A 27,312-nucleotide genomic window follows, 5' to 3' on the forward strand; every position below is an offset into this window, starting at 1 on the left:
CACAGATGGTAAAGTTAACTTATACAACAAACCAAAAAATATTGTCATCCCACTATAACATAATAAAATATGGCACAACAACAAGTAAACAGACTTATCTCCCAAATGTTATTCCTTCGAGTCCCTTGCAGCTACTGAACTCTCGCTCTGTCGCTACCCATAATCCTCCCCTCCTCTGCCTCATCCAGGATGATGGATGGAAACTAAAGATTTTTTAATATTTAAAACTAATTGAACAACCACTTGGTCTCAAAACACATAAGAATGCAAATTACATATAATAGTTACTTGCAAAATATATAAGTACAATGCCACCTGCTTAATTACAGTAAATAAACAATTATATATACTAAATAAAAGTGACATCTGGAACTCCCAACTGAACAGGTCCAACTTCCCGAATCTAACAGGTATTAGACGTGTGCAAAGCAACCGCGCTCCTGTCTCCACTGACGCTGCCACACCACACGATAATTTACAAAAACACAATGTGTGTACATATACAGGCAATGATATAATGGAACAAAACAAGTTATTTTAAATTTATATACGTATTCTGGTAGGAGTACGTAACAAGGAGCAGGTGGTGACCCTTGATGATGCTCTGTCTTTTCCCTGGCACCATTACTTGCCGCTGAGTAATAATGATTTGGTTCAGTGTGCGATCAGCCGCCGAACGTGCCAAATGCCATCACAGCTTGGACACCATCCCAAGTATGGCCAGTAGGATCTACAGTGAATGGCTCCTGCAACTCTGATGCCGTAATCATACCCGGCGGCGATCTGCAGTTCACCGTCCAGTGCACCAACAGTGGCTGGACCACAAATTCCTGCCAGAAAGGTGAATTTATTCATCAACTAAATGTTAATGATACAATAACCACTTAATTACAGCATCATCCTCTTTTGTGTATTGTTACTAAATTTTTGAATATGAAGATTTTCCTTAAAAGCACAACGCTTTCTATGGTACCATTGCCAATTTCTTCTGGAATAATAATCTTACCTTGTAGTACAGTCATTGTTCCTGGAATATATTATTATAAAATATTACACAGGATAACTGAAGTTAGAGACATGGGTATTTTTTTCTGTCTGTTACTATTGAAAAAACTCTGCATTGAATGACCTTGGCCACTATTTCTAATAATACAAAAGTTACTATAATGTTGGGTAATCTGTGGTGGTGCCACCACTGCCTTTTCCCTACAGTATGCTCTCTCGAACCTCAAGTTGTCAACGCCACCACTAACTGGACAAATGGTTTATGGCCAGTGGGGTCCGCTGTCGATGCCACCTGCCTTGGCAACCTCACCTTCATCGCATCTCATTCCTCAACCCGACTCGTGTCTTGCACCCTCACCGGCTGGCAAAACTCTCCGCCCTGCGATGAACGTAAGGCGGTGCACACATAAACACTCACGTACATATGTCTTCAGTGGTGTATGATATTTCTGCTTCATTAAGTCAACTAAACATCACAGCCTCAGCTACAGTATTCATGACTGTATCTAGTGGCTGTGACCACTGCTGTTACTATTGTTGATATAAATTATGACATACAAAGAATTTTTGCATTTATAGGTGGAAACTTGGTTAAATCTTAACTTGTACATAAACGTAAATAATAACCCATGATATATTAACCCAGTTCTTCATAACCAAAACAATATTATCCACATAAATGATACAAGTACTAAATTCCTGCCAACTGTTGTTTACAGTCAAGCCGAGCCTCCCATGCAGTGTGGAGCCTAAGGTCGATAACGCCAACACCAGCTGGGAGAACAGGACATGGGGAGTGGGCAACATCATCACCGCCACCTGCAGTTTCCCTCTATACTACTTCAATGATTCTACTCAACAGCAACAGCTAGAGTGTACCAAAGACGGCTGGGAGAACATCACCGGCTGCAGTAAACGTAAGTATGTTAATATTGAATGTTAACAGAATACAGTCCTTTTATTGTTATTACCCCTATTGATGTAGGATAAGTGAAGTTTCAGCGAACCCTTACACTTCCAGTAGAATTTCGGGGCAACCTCGCTCCTATTATTGGTCGCATCATATACTGTCTTACGTCATTAAATGCACTTTGTTTTGTAAGAGGGAGGGGAGGAGAGGGGGGGGGGAAGAGAAAACTGAATGTGAAAATTTGGTTTATACTTCAATAATACTAATCAAGCAGATTCTCCTCTTCTACTTTAAATCAGAGATATAGAATATGTGTTTGCAATAAACATCTCAAACATGAGAAAACCACTCAAGGCTGGTACTATACTTTTGAATGAACGGGACTTAAACAAGCAGGGTGTGTGCATTACATTTATTAAAACACACAGGGAATGGGACATAATAAAACGGTAAATAGTCTCTCACTCACCAGATGGACGATTGTACTAAACAGTACTCTGATATATCTGAGATAAATAACCTCATAAGAAGAGGGGGGGGGGGGGGGGGAAACATCCAATAACCTCACGAGCACACCACACACCCTCTGTTAAGGGAGTCTAGACCCACTCTGTCCTTATGGGGTGCAAGGACGTTACCTTCACCGAAACATGCGGAAAAACTTTGCAAACACACACACACACACACACACACACACACACTAAAGGCCAGATACAAGGTATCATCTGGGAGAGGAAATTCTTCAGGAGTCAGAGAAGGAAAAAGACTTGGGGGTTGATATCACGCCAGACCTGTCTCCTGCAGCACATATCAAGCGGATAACATCAGCGGCATATGCCAGGCTGGCCAGCATACGAACGGCATTCAGAAACTTGTGTAAAGAATCATTCAGAACTTTGTATACCACATATATCAGGCCAATCCTGGAGTATGCAGCCCCAGCATGGAATCCATATCTAGTCAAGGATAAGACAAAACTGGAAAAGGTTCAAAGGTTTGCCACCAGACTAGTACCCGAACTGAGAGGTATGAGCTACGAGGAGAGACTACGGGAATTAAACCTCACTTCACTGGAAGACAGAAGAGTTAGGGGGACATGATCACCACATTCAAGACTCTGAAGGGAATTGATAGGGTAGATAAAGACAGTCTATTTAACACAAGGGGAACACGCACAAGGGGACACAGGTGGAAACTGAGTGCCCAAATGAGCCACAGAGATATTAGAAAGAACTTTTTTAGTGTCAGAGTGGTTGACAAATGGAATGCATTAGGAAGTGATGTGGTGGAGGCTGACTCCATACACAGTTTCAAATGTAGATATGACAGAGCCCGATAGGCTCAGGAATCTGTACACCTGCTGATTGACGGTTGAGAGGCGGGACCAAAGAGCCAGAGCTCAACCCCCGCAAACACAACTAGGTGAGTACAACTAGGTGAGTACACACACACACACACACACACACACACACACACACACACACACACAAGGTATAAACATTTACTAAAGCTCAGTTTAACATACTTGCATCACTTTCATTCTGTACCATGAAAATTAACAAAATATAAAACAAATTGGTATTTTAACTAAGAAAAACATTTAGATTAATAATAACAAAAGCTAGACTTTAGGTACCAGTCATTACACTTTTTCTTAATTGAATAATTAAAAATTATTGTTTTTATACCTTCAAATATTAACTTTAATCCTTCAAACATTCTTTTCATGCCGTCATATGTTGTTTTATACCTTTAAATATATATTTTACGGTTTATTTTGTATTGTTTTTATTTACCTGAATTTACCTGAGGGTTACTAACACTTTAATGGCCTCAACGAGAACTGGAAGCCGGTGGATTGTCAAAGTTCCCCATTTGTTCTGATAATTTTTAAATTGATTTTAAATTCAAAGTGTTTTTGCATTTACAGCATTAGTGGGTAAGCCTGGTAAGAAACAGGGTTACTAGGACGTTGATCCTCGGAATCATCAAATAGTAGCACCCTCACCCTCAGCGGGAAATAAGTCAGCTCATTGCCGTAAACAGTGGACTCATGGCAAGAACCAGAAAAGTAACTAATATTATCAATATAGAGAAAAAATAAATGTACACTATATATCATTCTGCAACCTGTTCTCGCACTTGCTTTCTGTCAATATTGGCTTATTTAATAAGTGCATATGTGACATACTAATTGATTGTGAATATTTTAGTTTACCTTGAAAAGCTTTATAGAAAACACCGACCTCACCCAACCTTCTTAGTATGTTAAGATAAGCATCTTATTGCTTCTTAATTACAATTATTACTTAACCTATACCGTTCATAGGTTAAGTATTAATTGTAAATAAGAAGCAATAAGATGCTTATCTTAACATACTAAGAAGGTTGGGTGAGGTCGGTGTTTTCTATAAAGCTTTTCAAGGTAAACTAAAATATTCACAATCAATTATTATGTCATATATGCACTTATTAAATAAGCCAATATTGACTGAAGCAAGTGCGAGAACGGGTTGCATTCTGGTAAGTAAATAAGACAACTTAGAAAAGTAGTAATGTCAGTAAGCCATGATAAATGTGGCCATTGCAATTGTGTAGTAGAGCCCAGGACAAAATTATCAATCAGATGTGAGAATTGCAAAAATATATGCCACAGTACCTGTTTTGATATCTGTGATGCCTTAGGCAGTGTATAAAAAACAAGGAAACTGAAGGCAAAGGTTTCTCACAATCACATCGGCCAAAATAAACTATGAAAGAAAACTTGCCCAAAATATAAAGAAAAGTCCAAAGTCGTTCTTTACTTATATAAGATGTAAAACGAAAACATTGGACTTGGTAGTACCCTTAAAATATAATACTATAATAGCTCTATCGATAAATCTAACATTGTTTGTAACTCATCATGTATGTACTTTAATCTGAATAAACATTTCAGTTTATTTGATTAAGGGATATACCCATTTCGTGCAACATAATCAGGAATAGCAACGATAAACTAAGAGACACCACGAGCGTAGCTCTCATTTGTAACTAAGGTTATTATACTTTGGTAATTACCGATACATACATACATACATACATACATACATACATACATACATACATACAAGCTCTCTCCTAGATGTTTCTCTACAATCTTTTACAACTGTTCTTGGTATGGTGCCATACGCATGTTACATAGAAGGCTGGTTCATGAAATGTGATTTGAAGTGTCCCTGTGGAATTTTTATATGTAGTTTTCTCCTAATAGAAAAAAGGCTGTAATTGTGATGTCTTGCATACAGCCAACCCCATTGTATTACTGGTTCAATGATCGCTGTGTGCTAATATTCTTGTCTATTCTGGCTGTATTTAGAAATCTACCCCAGAACTATCAGCCTTAATTCTATATTTCAGTGGCGAGTGTTGAATGTAGGGAGGAGCCCGAAGTGAATAACACCAACAGCACATGGGTGGACAGAGATTGGTATGTGGGAGAGAACGTCACTGTTACCTGCATTCCAGACCACTGGTTCATCTCTGATGACACTGACCATCTCCAGGTGAATTGCACGTGGGACGGCTGGACCAACCTCTCTGGCTGTGAGAAAGGTAATCTTGTGAAGCCAACTGTTGCTGTCATGCTTAGGCAGTTTGTTCATTTTATTGACCAGGGAGTAGATTCACGAATCAGTTACGCAAGCACTTACGAACCTGTGCATCTTTTCTCAATTTTTGGTAGCTTTGTTTACAATTATTAAACAGCTAATGAGCTCTGACGCACCAGGAAGCTATTTATAACAATAACAAAAGTTGATTGGGAAGTTTTCATGCTTGTAAACTGTTTAATAAATGTAACCAAAGCCGTCAAAGATTAAGGAAAGATGTACACGTTCGTAAGTACTTGCGTAACTGCTTCGTGAAGCTCGCCCCGGATCTTAATCATGTACCGCATAGTACAAAGGTGTTCTTCAGTGTAAATTATATATATCCTATTGGCGTATCTGACTGAACTGCACCAATCATATATATATATATATATATATATATATATATATATATATATATATATATATATATATATATATATATATATATTTTATGATCGATGTTCCCTTCGGGAATCTTAATTTTATGATGAATAGGAAAACCAGGGATATACTGAACATCTTCTTTCAGATTCTTTACTTTAAAATGCATAACGTTTCGAATGCTTCTCGTATTCATCATCAGATCTAAAAGAAAAAACAGAAATCACAATCAAATAACTGGTAAACAAAGAACTCATACTGAATATAATTGCCTATCAAAGAAAGGAAAATGCTTAAAAAACAAAACACTTAAGCGCACTTAAAGTGATCAATACAAATAAAACTTATTAACTGTCACATATATAAAAGCTAATTTAAAAATCCATTAGACTACAAGACAAAATTTATAACTACTAAAACAAACCATTCTATTAAACTTACGTGAAGTGATCAGAAGTGAAACTTGATACCTAACACATAGATACTAAACACTATAACAAATATTCATATAATGACTACAAATCTACAAAAAATGTATATAAAATACAAACAGAATAAACGACAGCTATAAAATACTAACCAAAATCTTATAAAAACTCAAATATTAAATAAAATTAAATACCAAAAATTGTATTATATATCCTATATAAAAGATTATAATAATGTACAATGTCAAGACTTGAAATAAGTAAGAAAGGGCAAAGGCATGATAAACTAAACAAAATTATAATAAAATTAAACTACCAGAATGAACTATAAATCAATTTACAGGGCCTACTGTGCACTATACAGTGTACAATTGAACAAATTGGTATTTGTGTTGACAAAAATAAATCTAAAGTCTACTTGAGGATAACACTGCTGCAACAGTCTCCTCAAACGACTCCTTACAGAAAAGCTAATACTAAAAGCTAATATAAAATGGTAATTTAATATATTTAAGATCCCTTTCTACTGTAGTAATCCTACACGATGGGTGAAACTTCTTATTTAAGAAATTCCTTATAAAGGTATAAACCATATGCAAAGGATAACCATTATTTGAAAAAAAATTCACAAGAAAATTAATTTCTTTATCAAAGTTATTCCAATTTGAACATAAAACAAAGGCCCTATTCTCTACTGAATAGGGCCTTTGTTTTATGTTCAAATTGGAATAACTTTGATAAAGAAATTAATTTTCTTGTGAATTTTTTTATTTAGGATATATAATACATTTTTTGGTATTTAATTTTATTTAATATTTGAGTTTTTATAAGATTTTGGTTAGTACTTTATAATTGTCGTTTATTCTCTTTGTATTTTATATACATTTTTTGTAGATTTGTAGTCATTATATGAATATTTGTTATAGTGTTTAGTATCTATGTGTTAAGTATCAAGTTTCACTTTTGATCACTTCACGTGAGTTTAATAGAATGGTTTGTTTTAGTAGTTATAAATTTCGTCTTGTAGTCTAATGGATTTTTAAATTAGCTTTTATATATGTGACAGTTAATAAGTTTTATTTGTATTGATCACTTTAAGTGCGCTTAAGTGTTTTGTTTTTTAAGCATTTTCCTTTCTTTGATAGGCAATTATATTCAGTATGAGTTCTTTGTTTACTAGTTATTTGATTGTGATTTCTGTTTTTTCTTTTAGATCTGATGATGAATACGAGAAGTATTCGAAACGTTATGCATTTTAAAGTAAAGAATCTGAAACAAGATGTTCAGTATATCCCTGGTTTTCCTATTCATTTTAAATATATATATATATATATATATATATATATATATATATATATATATATATATATATATATATATATATATATATATATATGTCGTACCTAGTAGCCAGAACGCACTTCTCAGCCTACTATGCAAGGCCCAATTTGCCTAATAAGCCAAGTTTTCCTGAATTATTATATTTTCTCTAATTTTTTTCTTATGAAATGATAAAGCTACCCATTTCATTATGTATGAGGTCAATTTTTTTTTATTGGAGTTAAAATTAACGTAGATATATGACCGAACCTAACCAACCCTACCTAACCTAACCTAACCTATCTTTATAGGTTAGGTTAGGTTAGGTAGCCGAAAAAGTTAGGTTAGGTTAGGTTAGGTAGGTTAGGTAGTCGAAAAACAATTAATTCATGAAAACTTGGCTTATTAGGCAAATTCGGCCTTGCATAGTAGACTGAGAAGTGCGTTCTGGCTACTAGGTACGACATATATATATATATGTCGTACCTAGTAGCCAGAACTCACTTCTCAGCCTATTATGCAAGGCCCGATTTGCCTAATAAGCCAAGTTTTCATGAATTAATTGTTTTTCGACTACCTAACCTACCTAACCTAACCTAACCTACCTTTTTGGGCTACCTAACCAAACCTAACCTATAAAGATAGGTTAGGTTAGGTTAGGTAGGGTTGGTTAGGTTCGGTCATATATCTACGTTAATTTTAACTCCAATAAAAAAAAATTGACCTCATACATAATGAAATGGGTAGCTTTATCATTTCATAAGACAAAAATTAGAAAAAATATATTAATTCAGGAAAACTTGGCTTATTAGGCAAATCGGGCCTTGCATAGTAGGCCAGAAAGTGAGTTCTGGCTACTAGGTACGACATATATATATATATATATATATATATATATATATATATAATATATGTTGTACCTAGTAGCCAGAACGTCGTACTCGGCCTACTATGCGAAGCCCGATTTGCCTAATAAGCCAAGTTTTCCTGAATTAATATATTTTCTCTATTTTTTTTCTTATGAAATGATAAAGCTACCCATTTCATTATGTATGAGGTCAATTTTTTATTAGGAGTTAAAATTAATGTAGATATATGACCGAACCTAACCAACCGTTAAATTATCCATGGGGCCTCGTAGCCTGGTGGATAGCGCGCAGGACTCGTAATTCTGTGGCGCGGGTTCGATTCCCGCACGAGGCAGAAACAAATGGGCAAAGTTTCTTTCACCCTGAATGCCCCTGTTACCTAGCAGTAAATAGGTACCTGGGAGTTAGTCAGCTGTCACGGGCTGCTTCCTGGGGGTGGAGGCCTGGTCGAGGACCGGGCTGCGGGGACACTATAAAGCCCCGAAATCATCTCAAGATAACATCAAGATAACCGTACCTAACCTAACCTAAACTATCTTTATAGGTTAGGTTAGGTTAGGTAGCCGAAAAAGTTAGGTTAGGTTAGGTAGGTTAGATTATCGAAAAATAATTAATTCATGAAAACTTGGCTTATTAGGCAAATCGGACCTTGCATAGTAGGCAGAGAAGTGCGTTCTGGCTACTAGGTACGACATATAAATATATATATATATATATATATATATATATATATATATATATATATATATATATATATATATATATATATATATATATATGTCGTACCTAGTAGCCAGAACTCACTTCTCAGCCTACTATTCAAGGCCCGATTTGCCTAATAAGCTAAGTTTTCCTGAATTATTATATTTTCTCTGATTTTTTTCTTATGAAATGATAAAGCTACCCATTTCATTATGTATTAGGTCAATTTTTTTTTATTGGAGTTAAAATTAACGTAGATATACGACCGAACCTAACCAACCCTACCTAACCTAACCTAACCTATCTTTATAGGTTAGGTTGGGTTAGGTAGCCGAAAAAGTTAGGTTAGGTTAGGTTAGGTAGGTTAGATAGTCGAAAAACAATTAATTCATGAAAACTTAGCTTATTAGGCAAATCGGGCCTTGCATAGTAGGCTGAGAAGTGAGTTCTGGCTACTATGTACGACATATATATATATATACATATATATATATATATATATATATATATATATATATATATATATATATATATTGTTGGGGGTTTTCCACCTCTCTATTATTCTCTACCCTTACTCTGGGGTGAGCAATAGTTACGCTCAAGGTAACTCACCGTAGCCCTGCGGGTCTTCCCTCGATCCTCACGGCGCCACTGCACGCCAGGAGAGTCTCCCAGTCAATCTTAACGGCCTCTTATTAAGAAAGAGTGAGAACACGACTCGTTCACCTCGACTGTCGTGTGCCCTCCCCAACAATAGGGCTCTACGGCTAATCACAAAGTCGCCAATTGGTGTTTAAGGTGGCCAATAACACCATCAGTGGACTGGTGTATTCAGTGGTAGCCTTGGCAAGGTCACACTCAAAGATCAGGAATCAGGCAGGTACTTATTGTTATCACTCTATGTTTACCAGTATAATATAGCCACAAGATCAATGGAGGGAATGATAAAAACCACTAAGATAGTTTTGTATTTTACTTAAAATGTATGAAAGATGTCACAAAGCCACACAATAATCAATAAATCAACTGATCCTGACTCGGCCGGTAATTCCCACGGATATTATGCGATCACTAGAGGGCAACACTCTCCCCTCCTCATCAAGTGTCAAGAACAGCTGATTTCAATGGCCTCTCCGCGCGAACTTGGCTTGTTTTCTAGATTCACGCGCGCTGTTTCTTTAAAATTTCCAATATTACTAGAAACTCGCACACTCGATATTGGCACAAATAAACCGTATTACTCAGTTACACTGTACTCAGGCTCAAACAGTCTTTTCTACAATCAATGCTATAATGATTCACTGTAATGGCTTCACATTGTTATTTATCCAACAATATATTATGAAATATTAACACTGGAGTTTTCAGTACTTTCTCTCGTGGGCGATAACGCAATAATTCACTGTACTCACAAATGATTATTCACTGAATGAACATAGACATATATATGGTATATAAATCAATCATCAATACATGGAAAATAAATAGTTTCTGGGCACATAGCCTAACCTCCAAATACTGGCATAATATTACATATAATTTACCACTATATGTTCATATCAAAATCTATAGAAAGATAGACACAACACAGTAAATTTATCACTGGTTCCTGGTGCCTGTACACACCAATATTCAACATAAATAATACAAGTACTCTTGATAGTACTGTCTAGCACCCTGGTGCTTTACCGGGACATAGGTGAGACTTGCTCACGACATATAAAATCTTCAGGCTAGATAATATAGCCAAATAATATAGCTAACTAAAGGGGAATGGGGAGGGAACTAGAACCACCTACTTCACCCTATCCTCCGATGAGAGTCGAGATGTAGCTCCTGGTCCTCGTGTCGGGAACGCCCCCACACTACACGTCGTCGTGTCCTACCAGAGCCTCTCGTCGTCCCACCGTTTAGCGCGTCGTCTCCGTGCCTCCTCACTGCAGGTCCGTCCTCCTCCTTGACTTCTTGAAGGTTGGAGTCGGTCTCCTGGCCGTCGTCTTCTCCCAGCAACGGCTGTCGCCTACGTCTCAGCTACAGTCGTCCGGGTTCCCCAAATAGTCCTCTCTTCCTCAGCTACCCAGTGGCTCTGTCTGCCACTACGCTGTCACGAACTGGTGAATTGCCATAGACGCCACATACGTCACTGCACGGCTTCACTGCTACTGGCACAGTACCTGACTGGAGCACTTGTTGCTCAAATAACCGTCAATTCCCTCTTCTGGTTCAACACATGAACTAGGGAAGACTTCTCAGAGTACTGGCGGACTTCAGGTGACGCGTAAATCCACGGTAGTGGGAAACAGCTGTCCGACAGACAGGACCACTCGTCGCACGTCCGACCTCTATGACGTGTCGTGTCTGACTGCTGGCGCCAGCCCGGCGCGCTGGCCGGACCCCCTTCCTTCGTGACGTCACTTTCGCTACGGGAAGTTTTCATTGGCTCCCGGTGCCACACTGCTGTCGGTGACCAATCCGGTGCCACTGACGTCACACGGTTTTGGCGGGAGATCAGAGAAGTAAGCGCCATCTTGGCTCCCTAAAGGGCCTAAACCACAGGCCAAAATATCACTATTTCACAAATTTCTCGGCTCTCCGAGAACACTTCACTCTCTCCCATATATCAAATTGTAGCCTGCAACGTAGAGAACGCTTGGGAAAAGTAGACATGACTCTTACCGCAGGCGTGGGAGAATTACAAGGGGGGGAACTCCGTCACATACCCCTCCCCTTAAAATAAGAGTCATGTCTCGTTAGTGTATGCGGGATAGGGCGTCCGCTACTACGTCGTCCTTCCCCTTGATGTGCTTGACCTTGATCCTTGTCAGACTCTCAGTGCGGGTGAGACTGGTGCCGTCCGCCCTGGACCACTTACTTTCCTCCTCCGGGAGTTCTCGGTCCCTCAGTAGACTCAGACCCGTCTTCCGCTGGGTTTCTCGGGTATCCGTTCCATCCTGCTTGGCGGCTCTTCCTTCCACATTGAAGAAAGGTTTCAGGCGGTCCACGTGACACACCTGTTTCTTTCGGGATCTGTTCGACTTCCCAATTTCGTACGACACCGGACCCAACCGTCGCAGCACTTGGTATGGTCCCTCGAACCGTGACCTGGTCACTCTACCTTTACCTGGCAGCACAACCAATACTTTGGATCCGGCCTGAAAATTCCCCTGCGCAGCTCTCCTGTCGTACCACTCCGACATCTTACGTTGCGCCTTCTTCAGGAGTTTCCTAGCCAGTCCCTTCGCTCTAGTGAGACGTTCTTTGAACTTCTGGACATATTTATTCACCGTTCCCACGGTCGCTCCTGGTGTCCATCGTTCCTTCAGCATGGATAGCACGGCATATATAATATAGATAAATGGAAAGTAAGCCTTCTCAGGACCCACACGTCCTCCTTCGGCCTTACTAACCAATTCGGGGACCTCCCCCTGCTGTAACTCTCCGAGACGAGTGCGGCTTTCCCCTGGAGAACTGGTGAGTGTCACCTGCAACTCACCATTCGGGCTACTCTCGCCCTCCACTCGTTCTCTGGGTCCTACGCAGAGGTGATCTGTTCCCAGGCTGTCAGTCGACTCCTCAGCCCCATCAGATCCACAACCTCCTTGTTCTTCGCGTTGTCTCGGTGTCACAGTACAAACTGGGATCGCCACCGGTGCGATTCCCTTCTCGTCTCCACAGGCGTTCAACTCTCCGCCTGTCTCATTGTACTGTTCTATGCACTCTTCGCCCTTCACGAGATGCGGGAGGACGTATCCTCCACATGCGTCAATCCCCAAGATGACCTGTGCCTCCATCTTGGGCATTGATGTACAGACTCCCACCACTAGGGTTTGGCAGCCATAATCGGAATTTAAAGTTACCTGGTGTAGGGGCATCCTCACTGGGCCTCCCACAGTGGACACACTTGCCAGCCCCACACTGGTACTCTTGTAACCCTCGGGGAACAGGGTTTCACTTACCAGGGTAAAGTCAGCCCCGGTGTCTCTTAGCATCTTCACGGGGATGGGGTCTGCGACCCCCATCCTTACGGTTCCTTGACACATGAATGGGTGAACTTTCTTCTCCCCATTTAGCACGGGTCCATCCCGCACTCCCTCGGCCCTCTGGTCCTCGAACATCACTAAAGCGACGTGTCCCCGCTGCTTAGGGCGTCTGCATTCCCGCGCGACGTGTCCGAATATTCCGCAGTTGTAGCAGCGGCCCCTCGGCGGAGACCATCCGCCACCGCTCGCCTTAGCACTGCCTCCAGAGACCGTCACACCCTGTGTCTTTCCCGCCTCACTCGTCGTTTCTTTCCCTGCAGTAACAGTTCCCGAGCTCTCAGCTTGGTTCTCCCCTATTGGCTCTACAACACCTTTTGTTCCTCGGGTGTTCCAACTTGAGAAATGGGACTTGGGAGAACTCGCTCCTGTCCTCCATCCATCCGTCCTTCTATAACTCCGATCGTTTCCGACGTATGCGGGTGGTCGGTTCTGTCCCTCTCGGCGTGGGCGTAGGGCTTCCTCTAGCATGTCGGCCCGGTCGGCTGCGGCCCTCAGGTCCTTTATGTCCGCCTCCTTTACCCTCATCCTGATCTCAGGAGAGAGCACGGACATAAACTTTTCCATGGCCATTAGTTCCTTGACCTCTTCGACCGACCTTGCTTCTTCAGAGTCCAGCCACTTAAGGAGCTTTCTTTCAATGTCCCTCGCCGTCTCCGCATACGATTTTCCTGGCAACCGGGTACATTCTCTAAACCTCTTTCTGTAACACTCTGGCGTGAGCTTAAAGGAACGGAGCACAGCTCGTTTTACCGCATCGTAGTTAGTGCATTCTTGGAAGTCGAGCATGGTGAAGGCTTGGCGAGCTTCACCTGTGAGCCTCCCTTGGACCAACTCCGCCCACTCCGCCCTCGGCCACCTCTTCATAGCAGCAACTCTCTCAAAGTGATCGAAGAAACTTTCGGCTTCACTAGGCACAAAGACCGGCAGGTCTCGTTCCCTCACTCGTCGGTCTTCCTGTGGCGGGGCAGGGGCACCTAGTCCCAGTTCAGCTCGCTTCAGCTCCACCTCCTGGTTGGCTTCTATTTCCATTTGTCTCAGCCTAACTTCTTGCTCTCGTTCTTCCCTGCGTAGCTGTGCTTCTCGTTCTTGCTCTTCCCGGCGCAGCTGTGCTTCTCGCTCCTGTTCCTCTTTGCGCAGCTGTGCTTCTTCTCTCCTCAGCTGCGCTTCTGCTTCCCGCTCTTCCTTGCGCTGTTGTGCCTCTTCTCTCCTCAGCTGCGCTTCTCGCTCTTCTCTGCGCTGCTGTGCTTCTGCTTCTCGCTCTTCTTTGCGCTGCTGCGCTTCTCGCTCTTCTTTGCGCTGCTGCGCTTCTCGCTCTTCTTTGCGCTGCTGCGCTTCTCGCTCTTCTTTGCGCTGCTGTGCCTCTAGCTGCAGCTTCATTATTTCCAGCTTAATGCTGTGCCTGCTGCCGCTGGATCCCCTGCTGCTTCCACCAATACTCAGGTGTTCACCCTCACTGGCAGGTGTTTGGGGCCGTTCCTCCCCCAAAGCTTCGTCTCGAGCCTTTAGCTGAGCCATTATCTCTAGTCTTCTTTCACCAACTCGGGCAGATTTCAGCTTTATTCCAAAATGATCCGCTATAGCCTGTAACTGTGCCTTGGTGCACTCTTCCAGCACCTGTTCGTCTCTAGAGTCAATAAACCTCGCTACTTTATCATCCTCCATCTTGTGCTACGAGTGATAACCTTCACCTGATCTCTAACACCACTGCCAAGTACCACTGCAACCTTTACTCCGATCCTAATCCTGGCGAGGTCGCCAATGTTGGGGGTTTTCCACCTCTCTATTATTCTCTACCCTTACTCTGGGGTGAGCAATAGTTACGCTCAAGGTAACTCACCGTAGCCCTGCGGGTCTTCCCTCGATCCTCACGGCGCCACTGCACGCCAGGAGAGTCTCCCAGTCAATCTTAACGGCCTCTTATTAAGAAAGAGTGAGAACACGACTCGTTCACCTCGACTGTCGTGTGCCCTCCCCAACAATAGGGCTCTACGGCTAATCACAAAGTCGCCAATTGGTGTTTAAGGTGGCCAATAACACCATCAGTGGACTGGTGTATTCAGTGGTAGCCTTGGCAAGGTCACACTCCAAGATCAGGAATCAGGCAGGTACTTATTGTTATCACTCTATGTTTACCAGTATAATATAGCCACAAGATCAATGGAGGGAATGATAAAAACCACTAAGATAGTTTTGTATTTTACTTAAAATGTATGAAAGATGTCACAAAGCCACACAATAATCAATAAATCAACTGATCCTGACTCGGCCGGTAATTCCCACGGATATTATGCGATCACTAGAGGGCAACACTCTCCCCTCCTCATCAAGTGTCAAGAACAGCTGATTTCAATGGCCTCTCCGCGCGAACTTGGCTTGTTTTCTAGATTCACGCGCGCTGTTTCTTTAAAATTTCCAATATTACTAGAAACTCGCACACTCGATATTGGCACAAATAAACCGTATTACTCAGTTACACTGTACTCAGGCTCAAACAGTCTTTTCTACAATCAATGCTATAATGATTCACTGTAATGGCTTCACATTGTTATTTATCCAACAATATATTATGAAATATTAACACTGGAGTTTTCAGTACTTTCTCTCGTGGGCGATAACGCAATAATTCACTGTACTCACAAATGATTATTCACTGAATGAACATAGACATATATATGGTATATAAATCAATCATCAATACATGGAAAATAAATAGTTTCTGGGCACATAGCCTAACCTCCAAATACTGGCATAATATTACATATAATTTACCACTATATGTTCATATCAAAATCTATAGAAAGATAGACACAACACAGTAAATTTATCACTGGTTCCTGGTGCCTGTACACACCAATATTCAACATAAATAATACAAGTACTCTTGATAGTACTGTCTAGCACCCTGGTGCTTTACCGGGACATAGGTGAGACTTGCTCACGACATATAAAATCTTCAGGCTAGATAATATAGCCAAATAATATAGCTAACTAAAGGGGAATGGGGAGGGAACTAGAACCACCTACTTCACCCTATCCTCCGATGAGAGTCGAGATGTAGCTCCTGGTCCTCGTGTCGGGAACGCCCCCACACTACACGTCGTCGTGTCCTACCAGAGCCTCTCGTCGTCCCACCGTTTAGCGCGTCGTCTCCGTGCCTCCTCACTGCAGGTCCGTCCTCCTCCTTGACTTCTTGAAGGTTGGAGTCGGTCTCCTGGCCGTCGTCTTCTCCCAGCAACGGCTGTCGCCTACGTCTCAGCTACAGTCGTCCGGGTTCCCCAAATAGTCCTCTCTTCCTCAGCTACCCAGTGGCTCTGTCTGCCACTACGCTGTCACGAACTGGTGAATTGCCATAGACGCCACATACGTCACTGCACGGCTTCACTGCTACTGGCACAGTACCTGACTGGAGCACTTGTTGCTCAAATAACCGTCAATTCCCTCTTCTGGTTCAACACATGAACTAGGGAAGACTTCTCAGAGTACTGGCGGACTTCAGGTGACGCGTAAATCCACGGTAGTGGGAAACAGCTGTCCGACAGACAGGACCACTCGTCGCACGTCCGACCTCTATGACGTGTCGTGTCTGACTGCTGGCGCCAGCCCGGCGCGCTGGCCGGACCCCCTTCCTTCGTGACGTCACTTTCGCTACGGGAAGTTTTCATTGGCTCCCGGTGCCACACTGCTGTCGGTGACCAATCCGGTGCCACTGACGTCACACGGTTTTGGCGGGAGATCAGAGAAGTAAGCGCCATCTTGGCTCCCTAAAGGGCCTAAACCACAGGCCAAAATATCACTATTTCACAAATTTCTCGGCTCTCCGAGAACACTTCACTCTCTCCCATATATCAAATTGTAGCCTGCAACGTAGAGAACGCTTGGGAAAAGTAGACATGACTCTTACCGCAGGCGTGGGAGAATTACAAGGGGGGGAACTCCGTCACAATATATATATATATAATATATATATATATATATATATATAAGGGTTACCACCTCCAGCTGGAAGAAGGGGGACCCATAGCCTCGGAGGAAACCACGCATAACGCATTAGAGGTAATGTTTAGATCCCCTCCAGTACAGTTTCTGTGTGCTTTTCTCCTACCACCCCCTTCCTTTTTTATTTTTTGTGCTTTATTATGTATTTGATGGTTACAAGATATACATGGGTTGATACAAAAATAATAATACAAAAAGGTGCTTAAAGGTTATGGATCTCTTGAAAAACACGACAATGGGAAACAATGCTGAATGTCACAGACGGGTTCGATCATTGTTGCAAGTCAAACACTTCTTCGAATTCCTCTGAAGTTGGACTAGTGCCCAAGACGCAACAGGCGTTTCCCCTCTGATTCGAAACAGTGAGGCGCTGGAACAAGAAACTTTTTGCTCTCTGGTCTTTTGTAGCGCTGATCAATTTGTCCCCCAATTCATTCAGGAACTTCAATGCACATTTTCCCCACGAACCGAGGGTCTCCGAGCCGATCGGAACAAAGATGTAGCAGTGTGCTAGACCTCTGTATTTAATAATTTTCTGCGATTCCCTGAAAGAAGCAGCACCACCGCTTTCACGTGTGCTGTAGTGGAGGTAGGTACTGGCCAGTGTGGCAGCGCACGTGTAGTCCCATACCACTTGCTTACCATCCTTCCAAGGAAGCAAGGTGACCCCATCTGGGTGCTTCTGAAGGTCGTTAGGTCTGGATAAGTGTGGTTCTCTTTGTGCCGGGCAGCGGGCTGTGGCGAGGCTTCTCTTGATGATGTCGTTGACTTCTTCATGTCTTGCAATTTTACCCTGTGATTTACGACATACCAGATCAAGACGACCATATTGGTCTGCGATCGCAGTTCCGCAGATGCACCTATGCTTGGTGAGGATGGGGGCGGCAAGGCGAAGGGCAACTCCAATGCGGAGAGCGTCATGACTGAGGCGAGTTCCCAGGGCTGCATTGGGCACAGCAAATAAAAAATCCCCAGCGTGGGGTGCTGTTACCGCTAGGAGGCGGGCTTTGTTTTCAGCATCAGCGTTGTCAATCATTGTTGTCACAGTCTTTTCCATTTTGGGGCTATCCCAGTGGGCCTGCTTGTGGTCTTTTGGGACTTGTGGTCGGGGTTGAGAGTGTGCAATGGTGTCACATTGTCTGGCTGCTTCGATGAACGATTGATCACGAGTTCCCGCTGTCTCTATCATACGCTCTGGTAGGATCTGCCCTACCAATTCGTTGGCTGCTGTACATGAGGATAAGGTATATATATATATATATATATATATATATATATATATATATATATATATATATATATATATATATATATATATATATATATATATTGTTGGGGTTTACTCTTCTTCTTACTCTGGGTGTGCAACAGTTACACTCAATGTCACTCACCGTAGCCCTGCGGGTCTTCACTCTATCCTCAGGGCGCCACTGCACGCCAGGAGAGTATCCCAGTCAATCCCAACCGGCCTCTGATTGAGGAGTGGGACCCTAACTCGTTCACTTAAACTGTTAGGTGCCCGCCCCAACAATAGGGCTTTACTGTTAACCACAAGGTCGCCAACTGGTGTTTTAGGTGTCCAGTAACACGTCAGTGGACTGGTTGAATTGTGGTATCCTTGGCAAGGTCACACTCAATAGATCAGGATATCAGGCAGGTACTTACTCTTATCACTCTTTGCTTTCCAGTATAATATAGCTACAAGATAAATGGAGGGGATGATATAAACACAAAAGTATTTTGTATTTTACTTAAAATTCATTCAAAGATATCACAAGGTCATCTCGATAAATAATCAGCTGACACAGGCGGGAGTCGTTCGTTCCCACGTATATTATACACTCACTACGGTGGCAACACTTCCCCCCTCTCGTCAATGTCACGATCAGCTGAGCGCCTGGCTCCGCGCGAAAGTTTATTGCTTGTTTATCTGGCGTCACGCGCGCTGTTTCTTTAAGTTCTCAAAGATCACTAGGAGCTTGCACACTCGATATTTGCAACAATAGCACGTATTACTTCGCTACACTGTTCTCAGGCTTAAACAATCGTTTCTATAATAAATGCGACAATAATTCACTGTAATGGTTTTACACTGCCCTTCATTCAATGATATCTTATGAAGTATTTAACACTGGAGTTCTCAGTACTTCCTTTCGTGGGCGATAACACAATAAATCACTGCACTCGCAAATGAATATTCAATGCATGAACATAGACATATATAATATAGATATATCAGACATCAATAAATGGTAAATAAATAGTTACTGGGCACATAGCCTAACTTCCAAATACTGGCATAATATTATATATAATTTCTCACTATATGTTCACATTAAAGTCTCCTGTAAGACATTCTCAACACAGTAAATCATCAACTTATCCGGGTGCCTGTACACACCAATAATAATATATATAAGTATCGTGAGTACTCTTGATAGTACTATTCCGCACACTGGTGCCTTACTGTGACATTGGTGAGCCTTGCTCACGACATACAAAATCCTCAGGCTGAATAATATAGCCGAATAATATAGCTGACTAAAGGGGAATGGGGAGGGATACTAGAACCACCTACTTCCACCTATCCTCCGATGAGAGTTGAGTCGTAGCTCCTGGTCCTGGCTCCTGCCTCGTGTCGGGAACGCCCCCACACACACGTTGTCGTGTCCACCAGAAGCCCACTCGCTGTCCCACCGTTAGCGCGTCGTCTCCGTGCCTTCTTCCCAGCAGGTCCGTGCTCCTCCTCGACTTCTTATAGGGTTGGAGTCGGTCTCCTGGCCGTCGACTTCTCCCAGCAACGGCTGCCTGCCTACTTCTCGGCGGCAGTCGTCCGGATTCCCAACTAGTCCTCCTCTTCCTCTGCTACCCAGTGGCTCTGGTCAGCCACTACGCCGTCACGAATGGGTGAACTGCCTCAGACGTCGCCTACGTCACTGCACAGACTTCACTTCTCCTTGCACAGTACCTCACTTGGAGCACTTGTTGCTCAATAACCGTCGATTCCCTCTCTGGTTCAAAACATGAACTAAGGAAGACCTCACAGAGTACTGGCAGACTTCAGGTGACGCGTAAATCCACGGGAGCGGGAAACAACTGTCAAACTGGCAGGACCAATCTTCGCACGTCCGACCTCCTTGACGTATCTTGTCTGACTGATGGCGCCAACGCGGCGCGCTGCCCGGACCCCCCTTCCTTCGTGACGTCACTTTTGCCACGGGAGGTTTTCATTGGCTCCCTGTGCCACATTGCTGTCGGTGACCAATCCGGTGCCACTGACGTCACACAGTTTTGGCGGGGAAACAGGAGAGCCAGCGCCATCTTGGCTTCCTAAAGGGCCTAAGCCACAGGCCAAAATATTATTGTTTCACTAATTTCTCGGCACTCCGAGAACGCTCCTTCCTTCCACATATATCAAATTGATGCCTGCTACGTAGAGAACGCTTGGGTAAAGTGGACATGACTCTTACTGCAGGCGTGGGAGAAATATAAGGGGGGGGAACACCGTCACTATATATATATATATATATATATATATATATATATATATATATATATATATATATATATATATATATATATATATATAAATATATATATATATATATATATATATATATATAAATATATATATATATATATATATATATATATATATATATATATATATATATATATATATATATAAATATATATATATATATATATATATATATATATATATATATATATATATATATATATATATATATATATATATATATATATACCTTATCCTCATGCACAGCAGCCAACGAATTGGTTTAATAATATATATATATATATATATATATATATATATATATATATATATATATATATATATATATATATATATATGAATATATATATATATATATATATATATATTCAAGTGGCAAGTGGCTCAAATAGCCTCGGCTATCACTTCCTTTTGACGGCCGTGATGGTCAAGCGGATTAAGGCGCCCTGTAGTTACCAGTTGCGTTGCTTCTGGGAGTATGGGTTCGAGTCACTTCTGGGGTGTGAGTTTTCATTCGCATATAGTCCTGGGGACCATTCAGGCTTGTTCGCATATATATATATATATATATATATATATATATATATATACCTTATCCTCATGCACAGCAGCCAACGAATTGGTTTAATAATATATATATACATATATATATATACCTTATCCTCATGCACAGCAGCCAACGAATTGGTTTAATAATATATATATATATATATATATATATATATATATATATATATATATATATATATATTGTTACGGTGCCCTCTCCTATTTCTTTCGGTTGCTTGCTTTAAGAGTCATATCAGCTCTCCCTACTGATTCTCTGAGGTACATGGAGTCTGTTGATATATGTGGCGACCAGACCGGTCGCCAGATAAGGGAGAAATTTACATTATAAGTTGTAGGTAAGGGGAAAGTGGCGCCCTGATATAAATGAAAGAGTATACCCTACTGCAGATATGACGTTTTGTAAGGAACACTAGCCGTTCGCGGATTGGCCGACTTAGGTCGCGTGCGACCAATCAGAGCCCGCCGTGACGTCACCGAGTGCCCCGGGCGGCGCCAACGTCAGAGTTGACCTGACTGGAGGTGAGAGGATGCGCCTCGGTCAGCTCTCGAGGATTTGAGGCTCTGCAAGCCTTATTCAGTGGATTAAACTAGCCATCGCTGCCCACCATAAGTTATTGGAGACCCTGCACTTCTTTAAAGCAAAAAGGAACCAAGATCATTGAGCAAAGGAGTGCCAAACTTGGAAAATAGTCGGCGACTATGCTGGCCGGTACCGCTGGACGTTGAGGTCTGGAAGGTGCTGCGGGCAGGCTTAGCTGTGACTGGGTCACATCCACTGAGGGTTTTGGAGGGACGAGGATCAACGCCTTGTGGAAGGGACGAGTTTGTGAATATAGTGATTAGCTCAGTGACCATTGGTGAACCAGGATTTGGATAGCTGAATCTCTGGAATTGGAACGGCGACGACGCGAAGGCTTCACGTCACCTGAGGACCTGTGGAACGTTCCTGGATCGTCAGAGATCCACTCAGGAAGCGTGGGAACCTCACACCATCGAGGGACAGGCGTCGTGAGCCAGGAATGTAAGGTAGATCAAATTTCCCTCCCATTACCCCTTGTGTGAGTAGGTTAGATAGGCCACGATATTTACTTATGCATGTGGCAGTATGACATTAATGCTTTAGTAGTAGAATAGGCTGCAGGGCAGCTTGTGTCCAGGACTGTTGGAGAGGACAGTGTGTGTGGACGGCAGGACAGTTGAAGAAGAGGTGCCGACGTGGTGAATAGGCCCTTCTGTGAGAGAGTGTGTGACTCCTGTCTAATCTGCCCAGTTGAAGGAGTGGTTGGAGGTCGTGAAAGAAGAGTTGCTGAAGATCTCCAGATTTATTATCCTTATTTTCATTTTCATGTATTGGTTGTGATTGTGTGTGTGATCATGTAATTTGTGTCAGTAAATTCACACATATTACCATTGCGTTTAAGTGTGCCTTCATTATAATATTTCTCTATGAGCATACACAAGGGTTATCATAGTACCACCTAGAGAACGTCGCGTTCTCTATAGAAGTTTTTATCGCCTGGCGAGTGGTAATGCAGCACAGACTTATATAAGAGTGTATCCTTAGCCATCCGGCTAGTATCAGAGCCTGACTGGTGGCAACAGGTAACGTAGTGGCTGGAGAGAGGCAAAGCCACACAGACTTTTATGGGAGAGTACCCTGGGCCGACAATCCAATAGAAGATCTATGGGAGTAGCAACACTCTGGCAACAAACAGTATAGAATACACCCACTGAACTGCATCGCTGGGGTGCAGATACACTAACCCAGCTGGCGACCTTGTTAAGAACAAGATAGAGAAGGCAGACGGGAAAGGAGTTCCTGCAACCCTTTTGTCTGGCAGGCAAGACTCAGGGGAATTTATTGTTATAAGGTAAGCCTGAGTCTTCCTTCACTCCTCCACGGGTCTAGGCCGGAACTGCTGATAGCAGTTTCCCCGTGGTTGACTGAAGGGCTTCCAGGGTGAATCTGTGGCAACCCCTTCAGTGTTGGAAGCAAAGACCTGCGGTGGTGGGCATCGCTGGTCCTCTCCTGTGGGACCAAGGAGACTCCGGTGAATCCCAGGAGTCGGAGGGGCTGTGTATTCTGCCTTCTGAGCCCCTAGCAGCCGAGTGCTAGTGGAGCCCTGGCCCACCCCTCCCTGTGACAAGAACTGGCGACCATGCCAGGATTCGAACCACGGTAGCCAAGAACTGGAAACTTCGCCAGGAAGCATGGATCAGGCTTCAGTGTTGCCATGGTATGGTAATCAAGCTTCAGTGTTGCCCAAATTTCAAGACAGTGTTGCCAGGGTACTAATGCAGTGTGGCCAGTGAATTCAGTGGTACTGTTGTCCAACCAGCTAAGGGACTGAAACGGTGAAATTAGTACCTACTAACTTGTCTGTGCTGTTGTGTATGCTCGATGATATAGAGATGGAAGAGGATAAAGTAAGGAAATTTATTGAGACAAGGGACAAGAGAATTTTGGAAGGGTGTACCAAGGCCCAGCTCCAACAAGTGGCAAACCACTTTGGGATCCGGTTGAGAACGACTAAGGTAGCAGAGCGAAAGATAGAGATCATGGCTCAGCTCACGGCTCGAGAAGAGGCAACGGGAGAGGAGCCATCTCAAGGACAGCCGTCCCAAGAAAAGCCATCGCAAGGTGAACCGTCCCGACTGGAGCCACCCCAAGCGCCTACCAGTGTGGAGAGAATTCACAGTGAACATGGGAGCAGTGGAAGGCCCAGCTGTAGTAAGAGGAGCCTGCAACTGTAAATAATGAAGATGCAACTGGAAGCCCAGCTACGACAAGAGGAAAGAGAAGCACGGCTGCAGCGAGAGGAACGTGCAGCTGAGCTGCAGCGAGAGGAGCGTGAGCGAGAAGCACGGCTGCAGCGAGAGGAACATGAAGCTCGGCTGCGGCGAGAAGAAGGAGAGAGACAACTGCGACTGGAGGAGATAAAGGCAAAGAAAGAAGTCGAATTGCGTCACATTGAGCGTGGGCTGCCCCCACTATCTGCACGGCGGGATGACCTCAAGGTAAGGGAACGTGACTTACCTATGTTTGAACCACAAGAAGCTGAGGCGTTCTTCGAACACTTCGAACCGATAGCGACTCTGAATTAGTGGCCAGAAGATGATTGGGCTGCTCTGGTCCAGGGCAGGTTGACTGGTGAGGCCCAGGAAGCCTAGAACATGCTGGACCTAGAGGAGTGTACTAGTTACGATGTGATTAAGAATGCGGTGCTCCACTCATTCCGGCTGACTCCGGAGATATACCGGAAGCTGTTCAGAGAGTGTACGAGACCGTCGGGAAAGACTTACGCCGAGACCGCCAGGGATATGGAACGGAAATTTATACGATGGTTCAAGGCAGAGGAAGTGGAGTCGGCGGATGATATCAAACGGCTGATAGTGATGGAGAAGTTTATGTCAGTGTTCCATCCTGAGTTGCGAGTAAGGGTGAGAGAAGCAGGTATTAAGGACCTGAAGGCTGCAGCGGACCGAGCCGACATGCTGGAGGAGGCATTACATCTCAGGAGGGAGGGGCCGCCCAGACACTCGCCTTACCCCAGGTCGGGAGGGAACTTTAGGAGTTCAGGAGGAGCGAGGACGGGTGGGGACCCTCCCACCCTCCCAAGAGTTGTGTGCCCAATGAAGTAACCCGGTTCAAGAGCTCATGGGACGCGGGGAGGAAGCCCCAGGCTGTGAGCAGTGGTCCTGGATCGGGAGCAAGTGCTGCAGCCCCGGACACGACGACAGGGAGTCCAAGGAGGACCCAGGGAACGTTTGCAAGTGGTACTGCCATGGGAACTGGCGAGTGGCTGCCCAGGGGAGGCAGCCGATGCTTCAACTGTGGTGTGAGAGGACATTATGCCCGCGAATGTGAGGAACACCAAAGGAATATAGGACTAATGTTGGAAGAGGAGAGAGTGTTTGTTCACACCCCATATTATAGTGAACCCAACGTGAATGGTTGGGAAATGAAGTTGGGTGAACATCCCTTCGTTTTCGGGGCCAACGTGAAGTTTGGAAAGTCAGACCCGGTGGAGGTTGCCGTTCTTCGAGATACGGGTGCTGACATAAGTATGGTGACCAGGAGTATTCTCCCCAAGGAATTTAATGATTCACCTGTGGGAGTGGTGAGGATACGCAATGTGGGGGAGGAATACAGGTTGCTACTTCACGAAGTACAGCTGATTGCCGACTGCGAAATCGAGAAAGCTATTGTAGCTGTAGCCCCTAAGTTACCCCTGGAGCATGTACAGATGGTGCTGGGTAATGACCTCGGAGGAGGCAGGATACAACCCGATTGGGCCAGGAGTGCCTATGTTTCAAGCAGCGGTAGAACCCTGCCAGGTGAGGTATCGGTCGCTCCAGATGGTAGTGAGGAAGCAGACTTCGCCAGGGCAAACTTCGCCAGAGACGACGACAACGAGGGCGAGAGTGCAGAGAGGTCGTCGGAGGTCGTGGAAAACCCCGACGAGGACCTCCGACTAAGCCTGATGATGCGTGTGGAGGAGTGGCGAGGAGCAGCGGTACAAACGCCTGGGGCGGTGAAGAGGCTGCAGACCGCACTCCCTCCACACAGAAACGTGAATAAAGTAAGCTCAGTGGATGAGCGAACGGCGGTGAGGGGCAGAGTGGAGGAGCCACTACGCAGAGCACCCTATGCCAGCCAGATGAATAGTGGTAGGTGCAAGATGAACCACCGTGGTGAGGTGAGCAACAGGAAGGTGGATGAGCCCAACCACGAACCGAAGAAGACGTCTGCAGGGAAGAGAATCTCATGGAGGAGTGAAATTGTTCGTCGGGAACGAAAGAACGAATGGTATAGGAAAGGCAATACGAAGAAAGCAGGGAATAGGTACACCCAGGGCAGGAGCCAGCCTAACCAGAAGGGCATTTGGCCATCGCAAAAGCCTAGTGTGGAAGAGAGGAAGCTGCTGGATGGAGTACAGGTGACAAGGGCCACTGTGAGGAGACAACGCACCTATGGGAGAAGAGGAACCGAGAAGAGAGAAGATTGGCGAAGAGGAGCTCATGAGAGGAAGCATGGAGTACCTGTAGGACGCAGTGGAAGTGCAAGGCTATCTCAGAGTGCACGACGCGGTGGAGGCGCTGTATGCACTGAATCTTACAGTGGTAACGAGCCGTTGGAGTACACTCGTAGCCACGGAGAGAGGATTCCTTGTAGGTGTTCAGGGAACACCCATCACACCCGGTCCTATGCGAGGTGGAGATATAATGAGGCAAGTGACTGGCAACGTGGTACGAGCCACGTCACCAACTGGAAGAGTGACACTTCAGGAACGGAGGGACCAAGAGTATAGGTTGCCCTCTTGAGTGCTGCTCTTCCGACATGACTCTTATTTTAAGGGGATGGGTACGGTGCCCTCTCCTATTTCTTTCGTTTGCCTGCTTTAAGAGTCATATCAGCTCTCCCTACTGATTTTCTGAGGTACAGGGAGTCTGTTGATATATGTGGCGACCAGACCGGCCGCCAGATAAGGGAGAAATTTACATTATAAGTTGTAGGCAAGGGGAAAGTGGCGCCCTGAAATAAATGAAAGAGTATCCCCTACTGCAGATATGACGTTTTGTAAGGGACACTAGCCGATCGTGGATTGGCCGACTTAGGTCGCGGGCGACCAATCAGAGCCCGCCGTGACGTCACTGAGTGCTTCAGGCGGCGCCAACGTCAGAGTTGACCTGACTGTGGAGGTAAGAGGATGCGTCTCGGTCAGCTCTCGAGGATTTGAGGCTCTACAAGCCTTAATCAGTGGATTAAACAAGCCATCGCAGCCCACCATAAGTTATTGGAGACCCTGCACTTCTGGGAAGCAAAAAGGAACCAAGTTCATTGAGCAAAGGAGTGCCAAACTTGGAAAATAGTCGGCGACGACGCTGGGCGGTGCCGCTGGACGTTGAGGTCTGGA

The 27,312-nt window shown here is 43.9% G+C and overlaps 1 protein-coding gene across 1 annotated transcript in view; it reads left to right on the plus strand.

Moving 5' to 3' along the window:
* LOC138365600 (uncharacterized) overlaps positions 1–27,312 on the plus strand; it is a 245,139-nt gene that overhangs the window by 190,869 nt on the left and 26,958 nt on the right. The window contains exons 27-31 of the mRNA XM_069326077.1: positions 659–841; positions 1,213–1,395; positions 1,725–1,922; positions 3,846–3,863; positions 5,315–5,509. Coding sequence (XP_069182178.1) covers positions 659–841; positions 1,213–1,395; positions 1,725–1,922; positions 3,846–3,863; positions 5,315–5,509 — 777 coding nt within the window. The remainder of the gene's footprint in view (positions 1–658; positions 842–1,212; positions 1,396–1,724; positions 1,923–3,845; positions 3,864–5,314; positions 5,510–27,312) is intronic.

The sequence above is a fragment of the Procambarus clarkii genome, chromosome 17 (assembly GCF_040958095.1).
Source record: "Procambarus clarkii isolate CNS0578487 chromosome 17, FALCON_Pclarkii_2.0, whole genome shotgun sequence".
Classification (NCBI taxonomy): domain Eukaryota; kingdom Metazoa; phylum Arthropoda; class Malacostraca; order Decapoda; family Cambaridae; genus Procambarus; species Procambarus clarkii.